The sequence below is a fragment of the Peromyscus leucopus genome, chromosome 5, assembly GCF_004664715.2.
Source record: "Peromyscus leucopus breed LL Stock chromosome 5, UCI_PerLeu_2.1, whole genome shotgun sequence".
In the NCBI taxonomy this organism is placed as follows: Eukaryota; Metazoa; Chordata; class Mammalia; order Rodentia; family Cricetidae; genus Peromyscus; species Peromyscus leucopus.
In genome coordinates, this window is record NC_051067.1 from 124189485 (window position 1) to 124205554 (window position 16070).

At 51.4% G+C, this 16070-nt stretch overlaps 1 protein-coding gene across 3 annotated transcripts in view; it reads right to left on the bottom strand.

Moving 5' to 3' along the window:
* The window catches only part of Fbxo31 (F-box protein 31), a 35627-nt gene that overhangs the window by 16751 nt on the left and 2806 nt on the right, over positions 1–16070 (bottom strand). The window contains exons 1-3 of one of the 3 annotated variants that reach the window (XM_037206319.1): positions 6554–7207; positions 2180–2251; positions 129–215 (exon numbers count right to left, since the gene is read on the bottom strand). In XM_037206319.1, coding sequence (XP_037062214.1) covers positions 129–183 — 55 coding nt within the window. In that variant the 5' untranslated portion in view covers positions 184–215; positions 2180–2251; positions 6554–7207. Of the gene's footprint in view, positions 1–128; positions 216–2179; positions 2252–6553; positions 7208–16070 lie in introns of those variants that run through there. The other 2 variants (XM_028880811.2, XM_028880812.2) reach the window with 2 other exon arrangements.

A 16070-nucleotide genomic window follows, 5' to 3' on the forward strand; every position in this document is an offset into this window, starting at 1 on the left:
AGCGAAGGAGGGAAGGAGAAAAGGCCCGGGGTCAGCGTCTCCCCCAGGCCAGGAAGTGAGCCTGTGGCCGTCCATGCAGCAGGAGCAGCAGCCACAGCACAGGGGGATGGGGGTGGGGGGGTACGTACGGCAGGTGTACACATCTCTGTACTCCATGTGCTCGTAATCAGGGAGGATTTTCATGAAGCGGCCTGACTTCACGCGAGGGTTTATACCTGAACGGACACAGCAGGAAAGGCTGAGGGTCCCCTCTCACGGGCGAGCAGATGCCATGTGATTCGGCACCTCCTCCTCCTGCCTCTCCTACTGTTCGGAGTCGAGCTGCTGCAGGGCAGACTACGGGGCAGGTTTCCCTGTTTACTGCAACTCACGGAGGCCATCAACTCAGGGGGCCCCTGGGACCTCCTTTCTCCCTTGTCACAGCTCTTTGGGGCCTAGAAGTGGGAGAGCAGGGATGGCTGACGGGTCCCTAGAGAGTGGGACAGGGTTCCTTCCCTACAAAGACACTGGCCCACAGCCAGCTTCAGGGGCTCCCTGTCCCCGTGCTGTGTGTTTACGGTGACCTCACACCTGTCGTTGCTGACTCTAGACTGACCAGCCTGGTCACCTGTTCAGGGACTCAGGCGGACTCTCTTCAACCATTGGTCCCAGAGTTTAGCGGTGGTCGCAGGCTTTTAAACTCTCAGCCCCCACAATGCAGGAGTCACCACTCAAGTATGCTCTGGCCAGTGCAGACCGAAGCCCCGCGCGCGCGCATGCGCTAAGAGGCAGGCAGAGGATGGGCTCTGGGCTGCAGCGCATTCACAGAACCAAACAGCAGACAGAACCCTGCTGTCCTCACCTGCCTGCCTCCACCCACATCGGCAACACTGTCTCCAGGCCCTGTACCCAGGTGGTTTCTCCCACAGGACAGAGGAGCGCAGCTGAGGAACCCCATCTCTGTGTGCTCCCTGGGCTCCCACAGGACACTGACACCTGGGCAGTGTCCACAGCTGCGTCCCTGTGAGGATAAGATGCCTGGTGCTCATAGCTCCCAAGGAGCAAGCTGTGTCTGCTGGCTCAGGATGATGATGAGGGTCGGGAAGCCACACTCAGAGCAGTCAGAAGGGGACGGTATCACCCAAAATATGAACGGCAGCCACTTGGCCACAGTGTGGGGACATATGAGCCACACAGGCTCTGGAGAGAGGCTGACTGGGGACATGGGATGCTGAACACTTGGGGGCGGGGGGATGTTTAGAAAGTAAAGGAGCTGGTGAAATGAGAAATGACCAGGCGTTAACACGCTTACAGAAAAGGGAATGTAGAGCTCCAGAAGGATGGGAAGCACGGTGCACTGGCAGTCACTCTGAAAATTGAGGGAGTTGATGGGAAACAGGGCTCTGCTTCTCATTTCCTGCAAGCTGTCTACATCTCACCAGGCTGCAGGCCCAACTGAACTCCAGAAGACCAGAGTGTTCCTGCCCAGCCCACACTGCACAGCGCCGGCCTCTGGTAACAGGGGCAAGCTGTAGCTGGGCAGGAGGCAGCACCAGTGTGCCACAGCAAGCAGACAACCGTTCACACTGACAGACAGAGTGCTCCCAACACAGGAATAAATGTTTGGGGCAACAGATATGCCAGTCACCCTGACCTGACCAGTATACATTGTGTACATGTAGTGACGTCACTGTAGTCCACAAACATAAACAATTATCATGTATGTTAAAAGCAGAACATATGGGCTGGGATGCAGGTCACAGACAAAGAGAGCATTGCCTAGCACTGAGCCCCCAGCACCACCAGAAGTAAAATCTAGATTAAATAAACAGAAACACAGGCCCCGGATGTCTTGATTAAGATGTCTTTAGCCAGGGACTGGAGAGATGGCTCAGAGGTTAAGAGCACTGGCTGCTCTTCCAGAGGTCCTGAGTTCATTTCCCAGCAACCACATGGTGGCTCACAACCGTCTATAGTGGGATCTGGTGCCCTCTTCTGGCATAAAGTTGTACTGCAGACAGAGCACTCATTCATAAAATAAATTAACTAATTAATTTTTTTAAAAAGGATGTCTTTAGCCATTGTGAACTTAAAAGCGGTATGTCCAGGACAGGAGAAAGCAGCAACCCCACCGTCAGTCACGGCTGCCACCATCACTGCAAAGGGAAGGGTGGTGGATAAGACAAAGGGACCAACTCACGCTTTGCATAGACGTCCCGGCATGACACGCCTGTGATCTCCAGCTTCCGCAGGTTCTCACAAACGCCATACTCTGCAACAAGAAACACACTCGAAGTAAAATCAAGACCTCACAAAGCAGCAGAGATGGTGACCGGATTAGGCAGGTAGGGACAGGCAGACCCTCCTTTACTAGTAGGAATCTGCCCTTCACTGTGGTGATCTCTCTGCTGGCTCACAAATGAAGGCCCTGCTCCCCTGCAGTCAGGCCCTCCTCAATGCACACCCACTGTGTGTCTGCTCCTCTGCAGTCAGGCCTACCCTCAATGCACACCCACTGTGCCATCTGCTCCCCTGCAGTCAGACCCTCCCTCAATGCACACCCACTGCGCCTCTGCTCCCCTGCAGTCAGGCCCACCCTCAAAGCACACCCACAGCGCCGTCTGCTCCCCTGCAGTCAGGCCCTCCCTCAATGCACACCCACTGCGCCGTCTGCTCCGCGGTGGTCCAGCAGCCTAACTGTACAATGAGGCGAGGTACTCAGCAGCCTGGAAACGGTGACTGTTCACACATATATGAAGTCTACACTAGTGTTAGGGTCCCAGGAGCACAGTATGGCTCACCTCAACCCTGGACCTGTCCTCACCACGGATGCTGGAGAGCAGTGGGGCACCCAGTATCTCCTCGGTCAAACTGCCCTAGTCCCACCGAAGGAAATGTAAATGGATGGGCCACCCTTTCCGTCCAAGGGTTGAACGGGACAAAGGATGTTCCATCTTCAGAGAAATCTGTACTGGAGGCATCCAACAGGAAACCCTCCCTTCTCTAAGATCAGAGGTTGTACTTTGCTAATAACTGTCCCTTTAAGTTAGTCAGAGGACGGCCAGCAGTGGTGGTGCACACCTTTAATCTCAGCACTCAGGAGGCAGAGCCAGGCGGATCTCTGTGAGTTCGAGGCCAGCCTGGTCTCCAAAGCGAGTTCCAGGAAAGGTGCAAAGCTACACAGAGAAACCCTATCTCAAAAAACCAAACAAACAAACAAACAAAAAAGTTAGTCAGAGGTATTAGAGGGTGAGGTCGAGCTCTGACCACTCAGAGTGAGACATGGGACCTTAGGAATAAAAACTAAGTGGGACCCCCACTGAGTGTGGCTGCCTGCTCAATTTGGCACAGTCATACACAAACCCTTCTGCAGAAGTAAATCTTTTTCCTTTTCAAAATACTTTGGATGATGTGGTCATTTTCTTGACAGCCCAGACCCATTTCTAACACCACATCAATGGAAAAGTCCTTAGCACCCTCCCGCCCCCTCCATCTCACCACAGCTCCACCCCACACCCAACTCACCTCAACCAAATGCCAGCTCTCCGCCTCAGGCCTCAGGCTGAGGGGAAGGGGAGCTACCAACTGCACCAGCCCTCACCGCTAAAGAGCTGTCTGCCACTGAGCATCCTCCATCCACAGTGCCATCCCTCACCAGTGTACCCCCAAAAGGACTAGCCAGGATCCACTGTGTTTAAACCTGCCAATATGCCCAGGAAAGGCCCATGGACACACAGAGGTGATGTGACCTGAACAAAGGACCACAGGCCTAGAGTGGGGACCCAGGACTAAAGCTAGGCCAGCACCCCTTAGGTGAGCACACGGCAGGAGAAGGGGTAAGAGGACCCTGCGATCCAAAGACAGCTACAGTTCACACTTGCAGTATCACACTCTGTGAAATGTCAGGCTGGGCATCATATCAGATGCTCGCAGTGACCTCCTATGTCAGGACTCCAGCCCTGCACAGGGCGGGACACCAGCTGCCTGGGATGGGACACGGTACAACCCAGTGATGGGGTCTCCAATGCCATGCCCTCAGCACTTCAGTTCTGATGGTGCCCAGAGGCTGGTCTTTCCCCCTCAGTGAGATGCCACCAGCCCCGTGCTCTAGATGGGTGGTTCTGCCAGAATTCCTGGGCTGCCAGATGCAGGCATCAAGGGGGCTCTCTGGGTGGCTTTGGTGGGGCCTGAAGTGCCAGCCTCTGTCAAGCTCCCTCCCTCCACCCTAAGTCCCACACAGCATTCTCCTCTCAGATGTGCCTGGCAGTCCCCTCCAGGGAAGATCCAGGCAAGGTCCCAGCACTGGTACACTGGTGTGTATGCCTGTGAATGCATATTACTGATGATTAAACTCAGAGACTGAGTCACACGGGTCACGGCCTGGCTCCAAGGCTGCATAGCTTGGCACCTCCCACTGGTGATCTCATCTCTGGCACATCACAGGGATCAGGCCAGCCGCCTGTAAGGCCCTGCCTACTCACAGCAATTCGAACAGGAGGAAAGGATGCTCATCAACAAATGTGCAGGAGACAGGAAGGGGAGAGGCCACGGGCCAGGTGGGCCAGGATGTAGGCATCTCAGCCATGTGTCTCAGGCTCACCTTCGGAAAGCCACCATACCCTACAGCCAGCCAGATCACAACTTCAGACATGTTGACCCAGCACAAGTCTATCCTTGCAATTGATTGCTGGAGCTAAGTGGTTCCTATAAAGTCAGTGGAGGAGGAAGGGACTCAGACAAGGACAGCAGTGTGGCTCAGACCCAGCACCTTGGGCCTGACCTCCATGGAGGTGTCCTTGGCAGGAAGAGCCGGAACGGACTACCAAGCACAGTGGTAGTGGGTCTCACTGCACAGTGGTGCGCACGATGGGGGAGGCACCAGATCTTAATGCCGTCTAACCTGAGCTCCTCACGGCTGCCCCTACTCACGTCCTCAGGCCTACAATTTATCTGCGTCAACTGCCTTCCAAAGCCGAGAACTCCACTGCCCAAGCCAACTCCACATGGAGTAACCAGCAGCTAAGGGACATTTAAATGCCCACCTGATTATCACAAGGACATGCTATGGAAGGCCTCAGCCCTTTGTAATGAAGCACCAACAGATTTGATCCAGGAACCAGGCTAACCTCAGAGAGGAAATCTGATCACTAACATGATTTAAGTCTGCAGATTAAACACAGGAAATTCTTATCCTGGGCTGGGAGCAGAATTCAGGAGGAGAACATGTGCCTCCCATCCCAAGGCCTGTGCTCCATCCTCAGCACCAGGGATTGGGCGCGCGGGGGGGGGGGCGGGGGGTGTTCCTCAGACAGACTACCCAGTGATTTCAGTCGTCACAAGGCTTCCACCAATGGCTGACATAGGAGGGTGGCCAAGGTGTGTGGTGGCTTGCAGTAGTGCATTCCACGGTACTTGTACAGAGCCTGTCCAGTGGTCAGGCAGTGGGATTGTCCCATGGGATTGTGAAGGTCTCTGCAATATTTAAATGTCTCTCAGAAAACAATGTTAAAAATCTATCTGCCAATCACTACTAAGCCAGGGCCTCGAGACACCCTAACACTGTGACAACGGTTTGACTTTGTCCTTTATTTCTGTGAGAGTCCCATCCTGTAGTCCTGGCTGGCCTGGTACTTACCACAGAGCCCAAGGTGGCCCCAAACACCTGGATATGGCTCTCTGCCTTTTTACTGGAGCTTTATTTACTCTCAAAAAAGTACAATTTGCACTAAGGATGTAGCTCATACCCGCCTGGCATGCCAAAGGCCCAGGGTTCAATTCCCAGCACTGCACCAAGTAGGTAGGCATGGTGCTATCCCAGCACTTGGGAGGTAGAGGCAGGAGGACCAAGAATTCAAGGTCACCCTAACTGCACAATGTGTCTGAAGCCAGACTGGGCTATAGAGTTTATTCCAGGCTAGTCTGGGCCATAGTTTAAGACAGTGTCTTAAAAAATTTTTTTAAAAAAGGGTTGGGGATTTAGCTCAGTGGTAGAGCACTTGCCTAGCAAGCACAAGGCCCTGGGTTCAATCCTCAGCTCCAAAAAAAAAAAAAAATTTTAAAAAGGGGGGGCTAGGTTAGAACTGGTGAGAAGCCCTCCCTAACTCAGCAACAGCTATTAGGGAAAATAAAACTGCTCTCATACCCCTCTAAGCCTGTGGCAGCCAGACTTAGGGGGGTGAGGCTGTGCAGGATGCTGACCAATGGCAGTGGCCATCGAGACTGGGTTCTGGGGCACAGCAGCTTCTCCTGGTGCAGGGCAGGGACTCACTCCATCAGTGGCATTTAACAGGATGCCGGATCAGCTGGAGCAGAACTAGACCAGTGGGCGGCAGCCTGATGAACGCTCCCAACACCCCCGGCTGCCCACCACAGTGTTGCCTCGGTGACGTGATCTTGCAAATTCTGGCAAGCTCTGCGCGTGAACAGCTATCTCTCGGCAACACTGTTCTCAGACGGTGCAGTGTGGTCAGGCCCAGGGGCAGGCTACAAACAGGCCTACCCACTGGTGGCCAGGGGACTGCAGCCGCTGGTCCACCCAACGCTACTGAGGAGCTCCCCATCCACCACCAGTGACCTTCAGGGACCAGTCGGCTGGCACGGCTTGTTCACCCTGCACGCATCTGACGGACACTCTCCACTGTCGCCCCACGGTCATGCATGCAGCTCCCTTTCTTCACGGCACTGAAGACCGGTGACCTAACCCGACAGAAACCGTGTTAGAACGGAGAGCGGCCACTGCGTGCTCCAATACCACTGGTGAAGGCAGCAAGCTGCAGTGGGTTTTTCCTTCTCACGGAATCTGAACCCCCACGGGGAAGAGCGGAGTCATTCTGACGTCACAGCTCCTCCCGTCTCCACGGGGCTGAGAACGATCCCACATCCTGGCATTGTTCTGCCACCTTCCCACAAGTTCCCACACTGGGCCCTGGCCAGCAGCTAGGTGGTACCTCCCCTTCCAGGAAAGGGAACAAGTATTCATGCCATCATCCTGCACCAAGCTCAGCCAAGAGGTCTGAAGTGAGCGTGCCAACGTGGTTTGGTTGTTTGTTTGTTTTGTTTTGTTTTGTTGTTTTTGTTTTGCATGGTGTTAGGGACGGAAGCCTGGGCCATCCCTAGCCCAGTGCCTGGTGCTCCTCAAGCCCTGGATTTAGTACTGCAGGTTGGCAGTTTCTCCTACTCTAGTGAAGAGGTGTAAAGTGGCTCTCTTTGAGAAGCATCTACCCCACAACAGGCAGAAACAACAGATCAACAGCAGAGACAACACCTGGGGGGGGGTGCATGAGCAGAGCACAGGCCAGCCTCAACCCTGCAGTGCCGACCCCACAGAAAAGTCAGCCCACGCTCACCATGGGCCAGCCTGTCTGCTGCCAGGTTTAGGCCCAGGGAACCGAGAGTCGGGTCTCCAGGGATGTCGCACTCCCCGCTCACACACCCCTCACAGCAGTTCAACTGTGGGGTCTGTGGTGGCACAAACACGCAATGAGACACTTCTCTGATCCACACTACAACATGGATGATCCTTGAGGACCTGACGCTGTGTGACCCGACCACTCACAAAGTCCATACGGAGTTTGCTTTCTTTATGGCACGAGCTAGCCATCTGGGGAGGAAACTGCCCTTGCCTCAATTACTGACAGTATACTGTCCAAACTGGACCAGCAGGACACATAAAAGTGACTGCCAAACTCTGTCAAGTAGGACAGTCCTTCAAAATTTCCTGCTTCTCAAAAAAAAGAAAAGTCTGTCAGATATATTAGGCCTGTAGGACAAAGTTGGATGCCCCAGCGTTACAGAAGAACTTCGGGTGACTGTCCAGGCAACCAGATGTCCCTGTCATTAGATAACATTACACCCTTCTGGGGTCTTTGATGGAACTAAAGACTAAATAGTTAGACTTAAAGTTTTCCTTAGTTATGATAAAAAGATAAAAATTAAGTATAAAACCTTAGACTCACAAACAGAATTTTCTCTAAATTTGCCAAATACAAATGGACTGGATATTGTAACTGTAATTCTTACTTAATAACTGTTCTTGTTATATATAATTTTACTATTTTAAAGTAAAACCTTCCTTTTTAATTAGACAAAAGGGGGGAAATGTGGACTATTCCTTTACACTGTGTGCGTATACGTCACTGTGACTGGTTTAATAAAGAAGCTGACTGGTCAATAACTGGACAGGTAGAGGTTAGGAGGAACTGGGAGACAAAGAGAGAGTGGAAAAAAAGAGGAGTCTCAGGAGTTGTGAGGACATGCAAAGGAAGCAGGAAATGAACTTGTTGTACTGAGAAAAGTCCTGAGCCACATGGCAGAGCATAGATAAGAAATTTGGGTTAATTTAAAATGTAAGAGTTAGCTAGTAACAAGCCTGAGCTATTAGCCGAGCATTTATAATTAATAAGTCTCTGTGTGGTTATTTGGAAACTGGCTGGCAGGAGAAAAAAGCCCACCTACATTCTGCTTCTGAACTCCCTAGAGCATCACTTTCATGGGCTTGAGAAGAATGAGGAAGGGGCTGCAAGGGGCAGCACTGAACCCCAACAGTGCCTCAGTGTGGATAGACAGTTCTGGAGAGGGCAAGCCGGCAACGCACTTCAAGAGCGAGCCTACCATCCCTGAACTGAGTGCACACACCTAAGGGAAACTAGATTTAATGACAAATGTTTGTCGGGTTTTTTTGAAGGCAGGACCTTACTGTGTAACACAGATTGATCTCAAACTTGTGATACTCCTGCCTCGGTCTCCTGAGTGCTCTGATAGCAGGCATGCACCTCCATATGCAGCTGTTACATTTTTTTTACTCCAGTAAAAAAAAAAAAATGAAATAAAAAAATAAAACAAAATCTGTCACCTCACTTCAAATACTACGAAAGTTTTATGATTAAAAAAAGGCAGGCAGGCCAGGTGTGATGGTGAACCCTTTAATCCCAGCACCTGGGGGACAGAAGCAGGAAAACAGGTCTCTGTGAGTTTGAAGCCAGCTTGGTCTACATTGCAAGTTCCAGGACAGCCAGGGCTACACACAGAGAAACCCTGTCTTGAAAAAACAAAAAAGGAAGGAAGGAAGGAAGGAAGGAAGGAAGGAAGGGAGGGAGGGAGGGAGGGAGGGAGGGATGTAGCAGGAATCTTAAAAGTTCTTATTAATAAAATCAAACCTGAGGCCAGTTATTGGGGTCAATGCTGGTAGATCAGAGAGACAGAACAAGCCACAGCTATCTCACCTCGCCAGATCCTCAGCTGGTCTTGTTTCCTCAGACTGGAAGCTTCTGTGTCCTCATCCCAATAGCTCTCAGCTGAACTGTGTTGCTCCAAAGCCTGAAAGCTTAACCAGCCGAATGCTTAACCAGCCAAATGCCTCTAGTTTTTGGTCCTCACGCCTTATATACATTTATGCTTTCTAGAATCACTCCCTAGGATTAAAGCCTTGCTTCCTGGGATTAAAGGCGTGAGTCACCCTGCCTGGCTGTTTCCAATGTGGCCTTGAACTCACAGAGATCCAGAGGGATTTCTATCTCTGGAATGCTAGGATTAAAGGTGTGAGTGCCACCATTTTCTAGCCTTTGTATCTAGTGGCTGTCTGTTCTCTGACCCCAGATATTTTTATTAGAGTACACAATATTTTGGTGAACACAATACCACCACAGAGGGAGGGAGGGAGGGAGGGAGGGAGGGAGGGAGGGAGGGAGGGAGGGAGGAAGGAAGGAAGGAAGGAAGGAAGGAAGGAAGGAAGGAAGGAAGGAAGGAAAATAGAGAAAAAGCAGGTACGCACTAACACAGGGTACAATCCTGGGATGGCTGAGGCTGCAGCAGGAGGATCACCTATGAATCTGAGGCCAGCACTGAACTACACAGTGAGTCCTAGGCAAGCCTGGGCTGGACTACAAGAAAGAAGAGGGTGCTCCAAAGGGGGATAGGGCAATTAAGGGGGAAATATTCCAAATAGTCCGATGGGAAAACTTCCAAAAACTATTTAAAAAAAAATACTTTGAAGTCAAGTGTGGTGGGGCACACCTTTGATCCCAGCACTTGGGAGGCAGGGGTAAGCGAATCTCTGTGAGTTTGAGCCTAGCCTGGTCTACTTAGCAAGCTGCAGGTCAGCCAGGACTACAGTCAAATCACCGGGCTCCCCAGCACCACTTTGAGATCTTCGGCAGCAGTTAACTCCACAGCTCACATATGATTGAGCCTGCATGATAATGAGCATTCAGAGACGGCTAATACCTGGGGGGCGCTCACCAACCGAAGACAGAGCACCTGTGTGGCCTGGGCAGACGTCTCCATGACAGGTAAGGTGACCTGCTGACATCCCATGCAACCTAAGTCAGAAGCTCATTTTTTAATAAAAGGGGGACCTGTAGGTCCCTGGCCCCATTTTGGGTAACTGTTGCCTTGCTTACTGACCTTGACCTTGATATCCTCCCTGTGCTAATTCCCTCCCGGGTTTCACCCTCCTGAATGCTTAAGGGAAGCTCCTCGTCTATGTACCCTGCATAATGGGCATTAATAGCTTAGATGCAAGATTGTAAAACATCTGTAGTGAACTTCTGCCTTCTGGGGTTCTCCCATTGTGCTGTAAGCCTGTATTCAAGACCTCCTCCCTCCTTCAATAAATGGCATTCAGGATTTAAAAAAAAAAAGAGGGCTGGAGAGAGGGCTCAAGGTTAAGAGCACTGACTGCTCTTCCAGAGTTCCTGAGTTCAATTCCCAGTACCCACATGGTGGCTCACAACCATTTGTAATGAGATCCAGCGCCCTCCTCTATGTACATAATAAATAAATAAAATCTTAAAAAAAAAAAGAAAAGAAAAGAAAATCACTGGGCTCCCCCACCCCCAGGGCTCTAGTGCAGGGATGCAGCCTCTGGACACAGAATTTGGCCCAGGGAGGCCAACTCTGCAACACAGCTGCTCCCTGCAGATGGTCCATCTCTCAATCACCGGGGACTTAGTGTCACTGTCCTCAAGTGTCTCTTTCGGGAACCCCTGACATGTGTTCCAGAGGAAGTCCAACACAGACAGCACAAAGCTGAGGAAGGAAAGCAGCGTGGGTAGCTCTGGGCATGGACAAGGGGCCAGCAAGTGATACTGGACTCCCACAAGGTCCTCGGAGGCAGATTCCTAGTCAAGTTATAGGACCAGGCCATGAGCTAGCGGTGACAGATGAGCTCACGAGTGACAGGGCGGACACTCAGATCACCCCTCCACCCACAGTCCCAGCTTTGGACATAGACGTCTGTCTGCCCAGCCACAGACACTGGACTCAGCCACTGCTGGACTGCAGGAGACACTGGTCCTTTATTTACTTTTTTTAAGATTTATTTATTTTAATGTGTATGATGAGTATTTTGCCTGTGTGTGTGTGTCTGTGTACCATGTGTGTGCCTGGTGTCTGAGGAAGCCAGAGCATGTTGTACCCCCTAGGCCTGGAGCTACAGAAGGTTCTGAGCCACTGTGGCTGCTAGGAATCAAGCCTGGGTCCTCTGCAAGAGCAACCAATGCCCTTAGCTGCTGAGCCAGCTTTCCAGCCCTCGTTTATTTTTTTAAACATTTCTTCATTTGTTTATGTGCACAGTGCTTTGCCTGTATGTATGTATATCATAAGCATGCAGTGCATGTGGAGACCAGAAGAGGGCGCTGATTCCCTGAAACTGGAGTTACAGAGGCTTGTGCAGCACCATGCGGGAGCTGGGAACTAAACCCAGATCCTCTGGAAGAGCAGCCAATGATCTCACCACACAGCCACCTTGCCATCCCAAACACTCAATCTTAAATAAAGCAAATTCAGAATACCACTCCTGCAGCTTCTGCCTGCACTGTCCATGAGCACCTGAACATTCATGGGCTAACAAACAGACCAGCTGAAATGCACACAGGGTCAATGTGGCCTCTCAAGGAGCAGGAGGGGAGCAATCCAGGCCCCCAGAGACAGGCTCAGGAAGCCCATTCTGCTCTCCTGACAAGCACCACTGACTACCAAGTCATCCCCAAGACATCTGCCCAGCAGGGGCCCATTGTGGGCAAAGGCCCTACTCATCTGTGGTCTGAATTTGGAGTAGGCTGCCCTGGACCCTGCAGAGGTTTGGGACATGGTACTTCTGCCTACCGATGCCAGGCTTATGAGTCCTGGCCAGCCCTCCAGTCTCCACTGGGGACAACTGGACATCTGCCAAAGGACGATGACACAATGTGCAGGCTCAGGCATCACTGAGGAGCGAGGGAAGGTGTGTGGCCTTCAGGAGGTGACTGTCTCTGCACAGCCCCACACGCTATGTTTACACTCTGCCCAGAAGGAAGACACACCCAGCTCCTCAGATGCCCTGTGGCTGTCTCAGAGAGCCAGTCCACCCACTCACTGTGGCAGGCCAGCCTTCCCCTAGGCCTGCAGAAACAGACTCAGCCTGTTTTCCTATGGCAAAGCAGCAGCCTGAAAGACCTTGCAAGCACAGATGTTCCTCCTGCCTCTGCTGCCAAGAGAAAGGCCACACAGGCTGTGCACGGAAGCTAGCTTTTGAACACCTTAGAACCGGGCTGCGATGGTACATCCCTGTCATCCCAGTTCTGCAGGCTGAGGCAGGAGGGGACAGTTCAAAGCCAGCCTAGACTACCCAGTGAGATCTTGTCTCCCCAAAAGTCAAACAGGCTTAAACCTGGTGTGGTAGTGCACATCTATAACCCCCAGCACTGTGGAAGACGAAGTCAACTAGGACCACAAACCAAAATATTGTCTCAAAAAAAAAAAAAAAAAAAGCAAGCAGACACGAAAAGCTGAGAGTCAGGTCCAGTGGTAGAGAGCTCACCTGCCAGGTACAAGGCCTGGGTTTGATCCTTACCCCACCCCCCAAAAAAAACCCCAAAGCCAGGCATGGTGCTCACATCTGCCCTCTCAGCACTCAGGAGGCTGAGGCTCGAAGATCTGTCCAAGCTTGAGGACAGCCTGGGCTACAGAGTACAACCTTGCCTCCCAAGAAAGCAGCAAACCGACCTAAACAAAAGCATAACAACCCAACCCAAGAGCTTAACTGCTTCCTGGAGCAGGGAAGTGTGGGATTTGGGGGAGATGCCTCTCAACTCTGGGCCTTCGGCCCCTCTGTCTCTTGGACAGTCTGTTTTCTCTGCTGGGTCCCCTCCACAGGACGGGCGAGCTCAACACATCCACTGGACATTAAATATTCCTAAGCCAACTTCAGACCTCCTCCTAAGACAGCAGCACCTCCAAATTCAGCTCCTTAACCAGGTAACAGAGCTCATCCTGAGAGTCAGCTGGGAATGAAGGGGGCGATGGCTTCTCTCCACCACCATCGGGTCAGGCAGTGAGTGAGGGACGTGATGAGCAAGGCCCTGGCGACTCCGGACCACAACACTGTACAGGAACTACGAGCGTCATTTTCGGTGAGAGTCAAGTGCGCCTGCCCTCCAGTCCCTGCAAGGGGCCAAAGGGGGAAGCGACTGTTTCCTTGTTTGGAATTCCACCTTTAAACAAAGTATTCCATTTCTTTTATTTTGTCACATTTTCTTATATTTGTATGTGCGCAGGAGCCCCTCTGGAGGTCAGGGATCACCTGCAGGGGTCAGTTTTCTCCTTCCACCAGGTGGGATCCAGGGATTGAAGTGAGGGCATCAGGCGTGACGGCAGGGAGTTTACTGACAGAGCCATCTTGCCAGCGCCTGAATGAATACTTTGATCTAGAACTCAGGCCTGAAATGTCTAAACTCAACAGCCCTGGGCTGGCTTTGGGAGACACATCCAGCCACGGCGGATCAAAACTGGCCGGCAGCAGGTTTGGATGAAGCATTAACCACAGAGGCCTGCCAGGCAAGGACAGGCCCTGAGGCTCCTGCCCTCGGTGCTCTGGAGTCCAGGACTTATTTACAGCCCTTCCCACATGACATAAGATGCAGGTGGCCTTTGGCCAAGGGGGTGACTCATCAAAAAGATGTTTATGCCCAGGTGGCTGGGTACTAGGCTCTGTCCCTCTCCTCTGGGGGCAGCATCACCACCCACGGCACAGCCCTAGAGGCAGGACAGAACAGGATAAAAGGAGGCACTCTTTGACCTGCCCAGAAAAGACGTCCAGAAACGATTCCCAACAGCACTCAGCTGCCCAAGTCTCTCTACCACCTGACATGTGTGCCACCACAGCAGAGGGACCAAGGCAGCACCTGCATATGTCACTAATGGGGGGGGGGGGGCAGAAGATTCTGAGGTGCTCACTGTGTTAGCAACAGTCTACACACTGATGACATCATCCCAGGTTTCCAGTGTCTCCCAGGTCCAGACCACCCTACCCTTGTAGAAAGAAGTAGTTTGGCTTTTTTGTTTGTTTTAATTTTCGACAGTTACAAGAATGGAAATCAGCGACTCATACATGCTGGGCCAGCATTCACCCTCTGAGCGCCACTCCCAGGCTCTGTCTACCTTCTATTCTGAGACAAGAGCTAGCCTTGAACTCATTCTACAGCCCCAGCAAGCCTTGAATTTCTGATCCCTCTGCCTCAGCTTCCTGAGAGCTGGGATTGCAAGCCTGGCCACCAAGCCCCACTTATAAACTTATTAAAGCAAATGTTCCATCCATGCCTTGACTGTCAGTCATGGCCCAAGTCTCAGAAACAATAAATCCCAGCGATAAACACTCAAACAAGTCTCACCTACTCCCCTGGGCCAACACCACAGCCCTGCCAGCACTCAGGAGGCAGAGCCAGGCAGATCTCTGTGAGGTCAAAGCCAGCATGGTCTACAGAGCGAGATCCAGGACAGGAACCAAAACTACACAGAGAAACCCTGTCTCGGGAAGGAAGAGGAAGAGGAAGAAGGAGAAGAAGAAGGAGGAGAAGAACAGCAGCAGCTGTTCCAGGACTCAGAGAAGGGCAGGACTGTCTCACACACAGCAGTTCCCCAAGGAAACTACACACAAATCTACTGCCTCTGAGAGCCACAAATCCAGGCCTGCCAGCCAAGCCATCCCTGACCTGCAAGGATTAGAGTACCCCCGCCTGTACATGTAGGTGCTCCAACACGCCTGTACCCAGTGTGCGGATGGTAGAAGCAGGAGAATGGAGAGTTCAAAGCCATCCTGGTCTGCACTGGGAGACCTTGTCTCACAAAAGGCTGCCAGGAACCCAGACAGCACCAGCACAGACCAAGTGCGACACCTTAGAGTGCCAGAGACCACCTAAAACAGAAATCCTTCTGATTAACTGAATAAAACTCACAAATCAAAGGAAAAAATGTTGGATGTAGGGCTGGAGAGACGCTCAGCACTTAAGAGCACGTACTACTCTTGTAGGGTGCCTGAGTTTGGTTCCTAGCATCCACATGGAGTGGTTCACAACCATTTGGAACTCCAGCTCCCGGGGATCTTACACCTCTTCTGGAACCAGTAGGTACCTGCAGCCATATGCACATACCCCCACACACAAACACACACACATACACAAATAAAAACAATATTTTTTTAAAAAAATTTTAATACTAGGTGTGGGAGCTCATACCCATAACACCAATACTCCAGAGACTTTTCTTGTATAATATTAGAGGAACCAGCCTCAATATTATACATCCCAGGGGCTCAGGAGAGAGAACTACTGACGGCGAGGACTATTTTCTGCAAATTGAATCTCAGCACACCGAGCTCTTAGTCCATTCACTTTTTCTTTATTCTTCTTCCCCCTTTTTCCCTCGCTTTACAGTTATATATCCCCCAGAAATCACAATCCTCCCCTCCACCCAGGAAACCCAGCCTGAACTTCCTCAGGCAGTGATTGTCCATTATCAGGATCAAATGGGGGGTTGATAAGAATTACAAAGAGGGGCTCTAGTTGTTAATTACCATTTGTGACCCAAAGGGGAAGTGACTAATGAACTAACTAAAGGCTAAATATGGGTAATATCTAAGAAGAGGGATCTTACGTGTACAACTATAATCTTAAATGTGTTTGGTAAAAGATGCTAAAAATCTATGGGCGCTAGGTCAATGGGAGAAAATAAAACTGTCTTCTTTTTTCCTTTGGCTCCTATCTGTTCAGGCTGTCTGCCGTTTTTCTGCAGGGTGGGGAAAAGTGTGCTCAGTCTCTAGGCAACCTGTGTACAGCTAG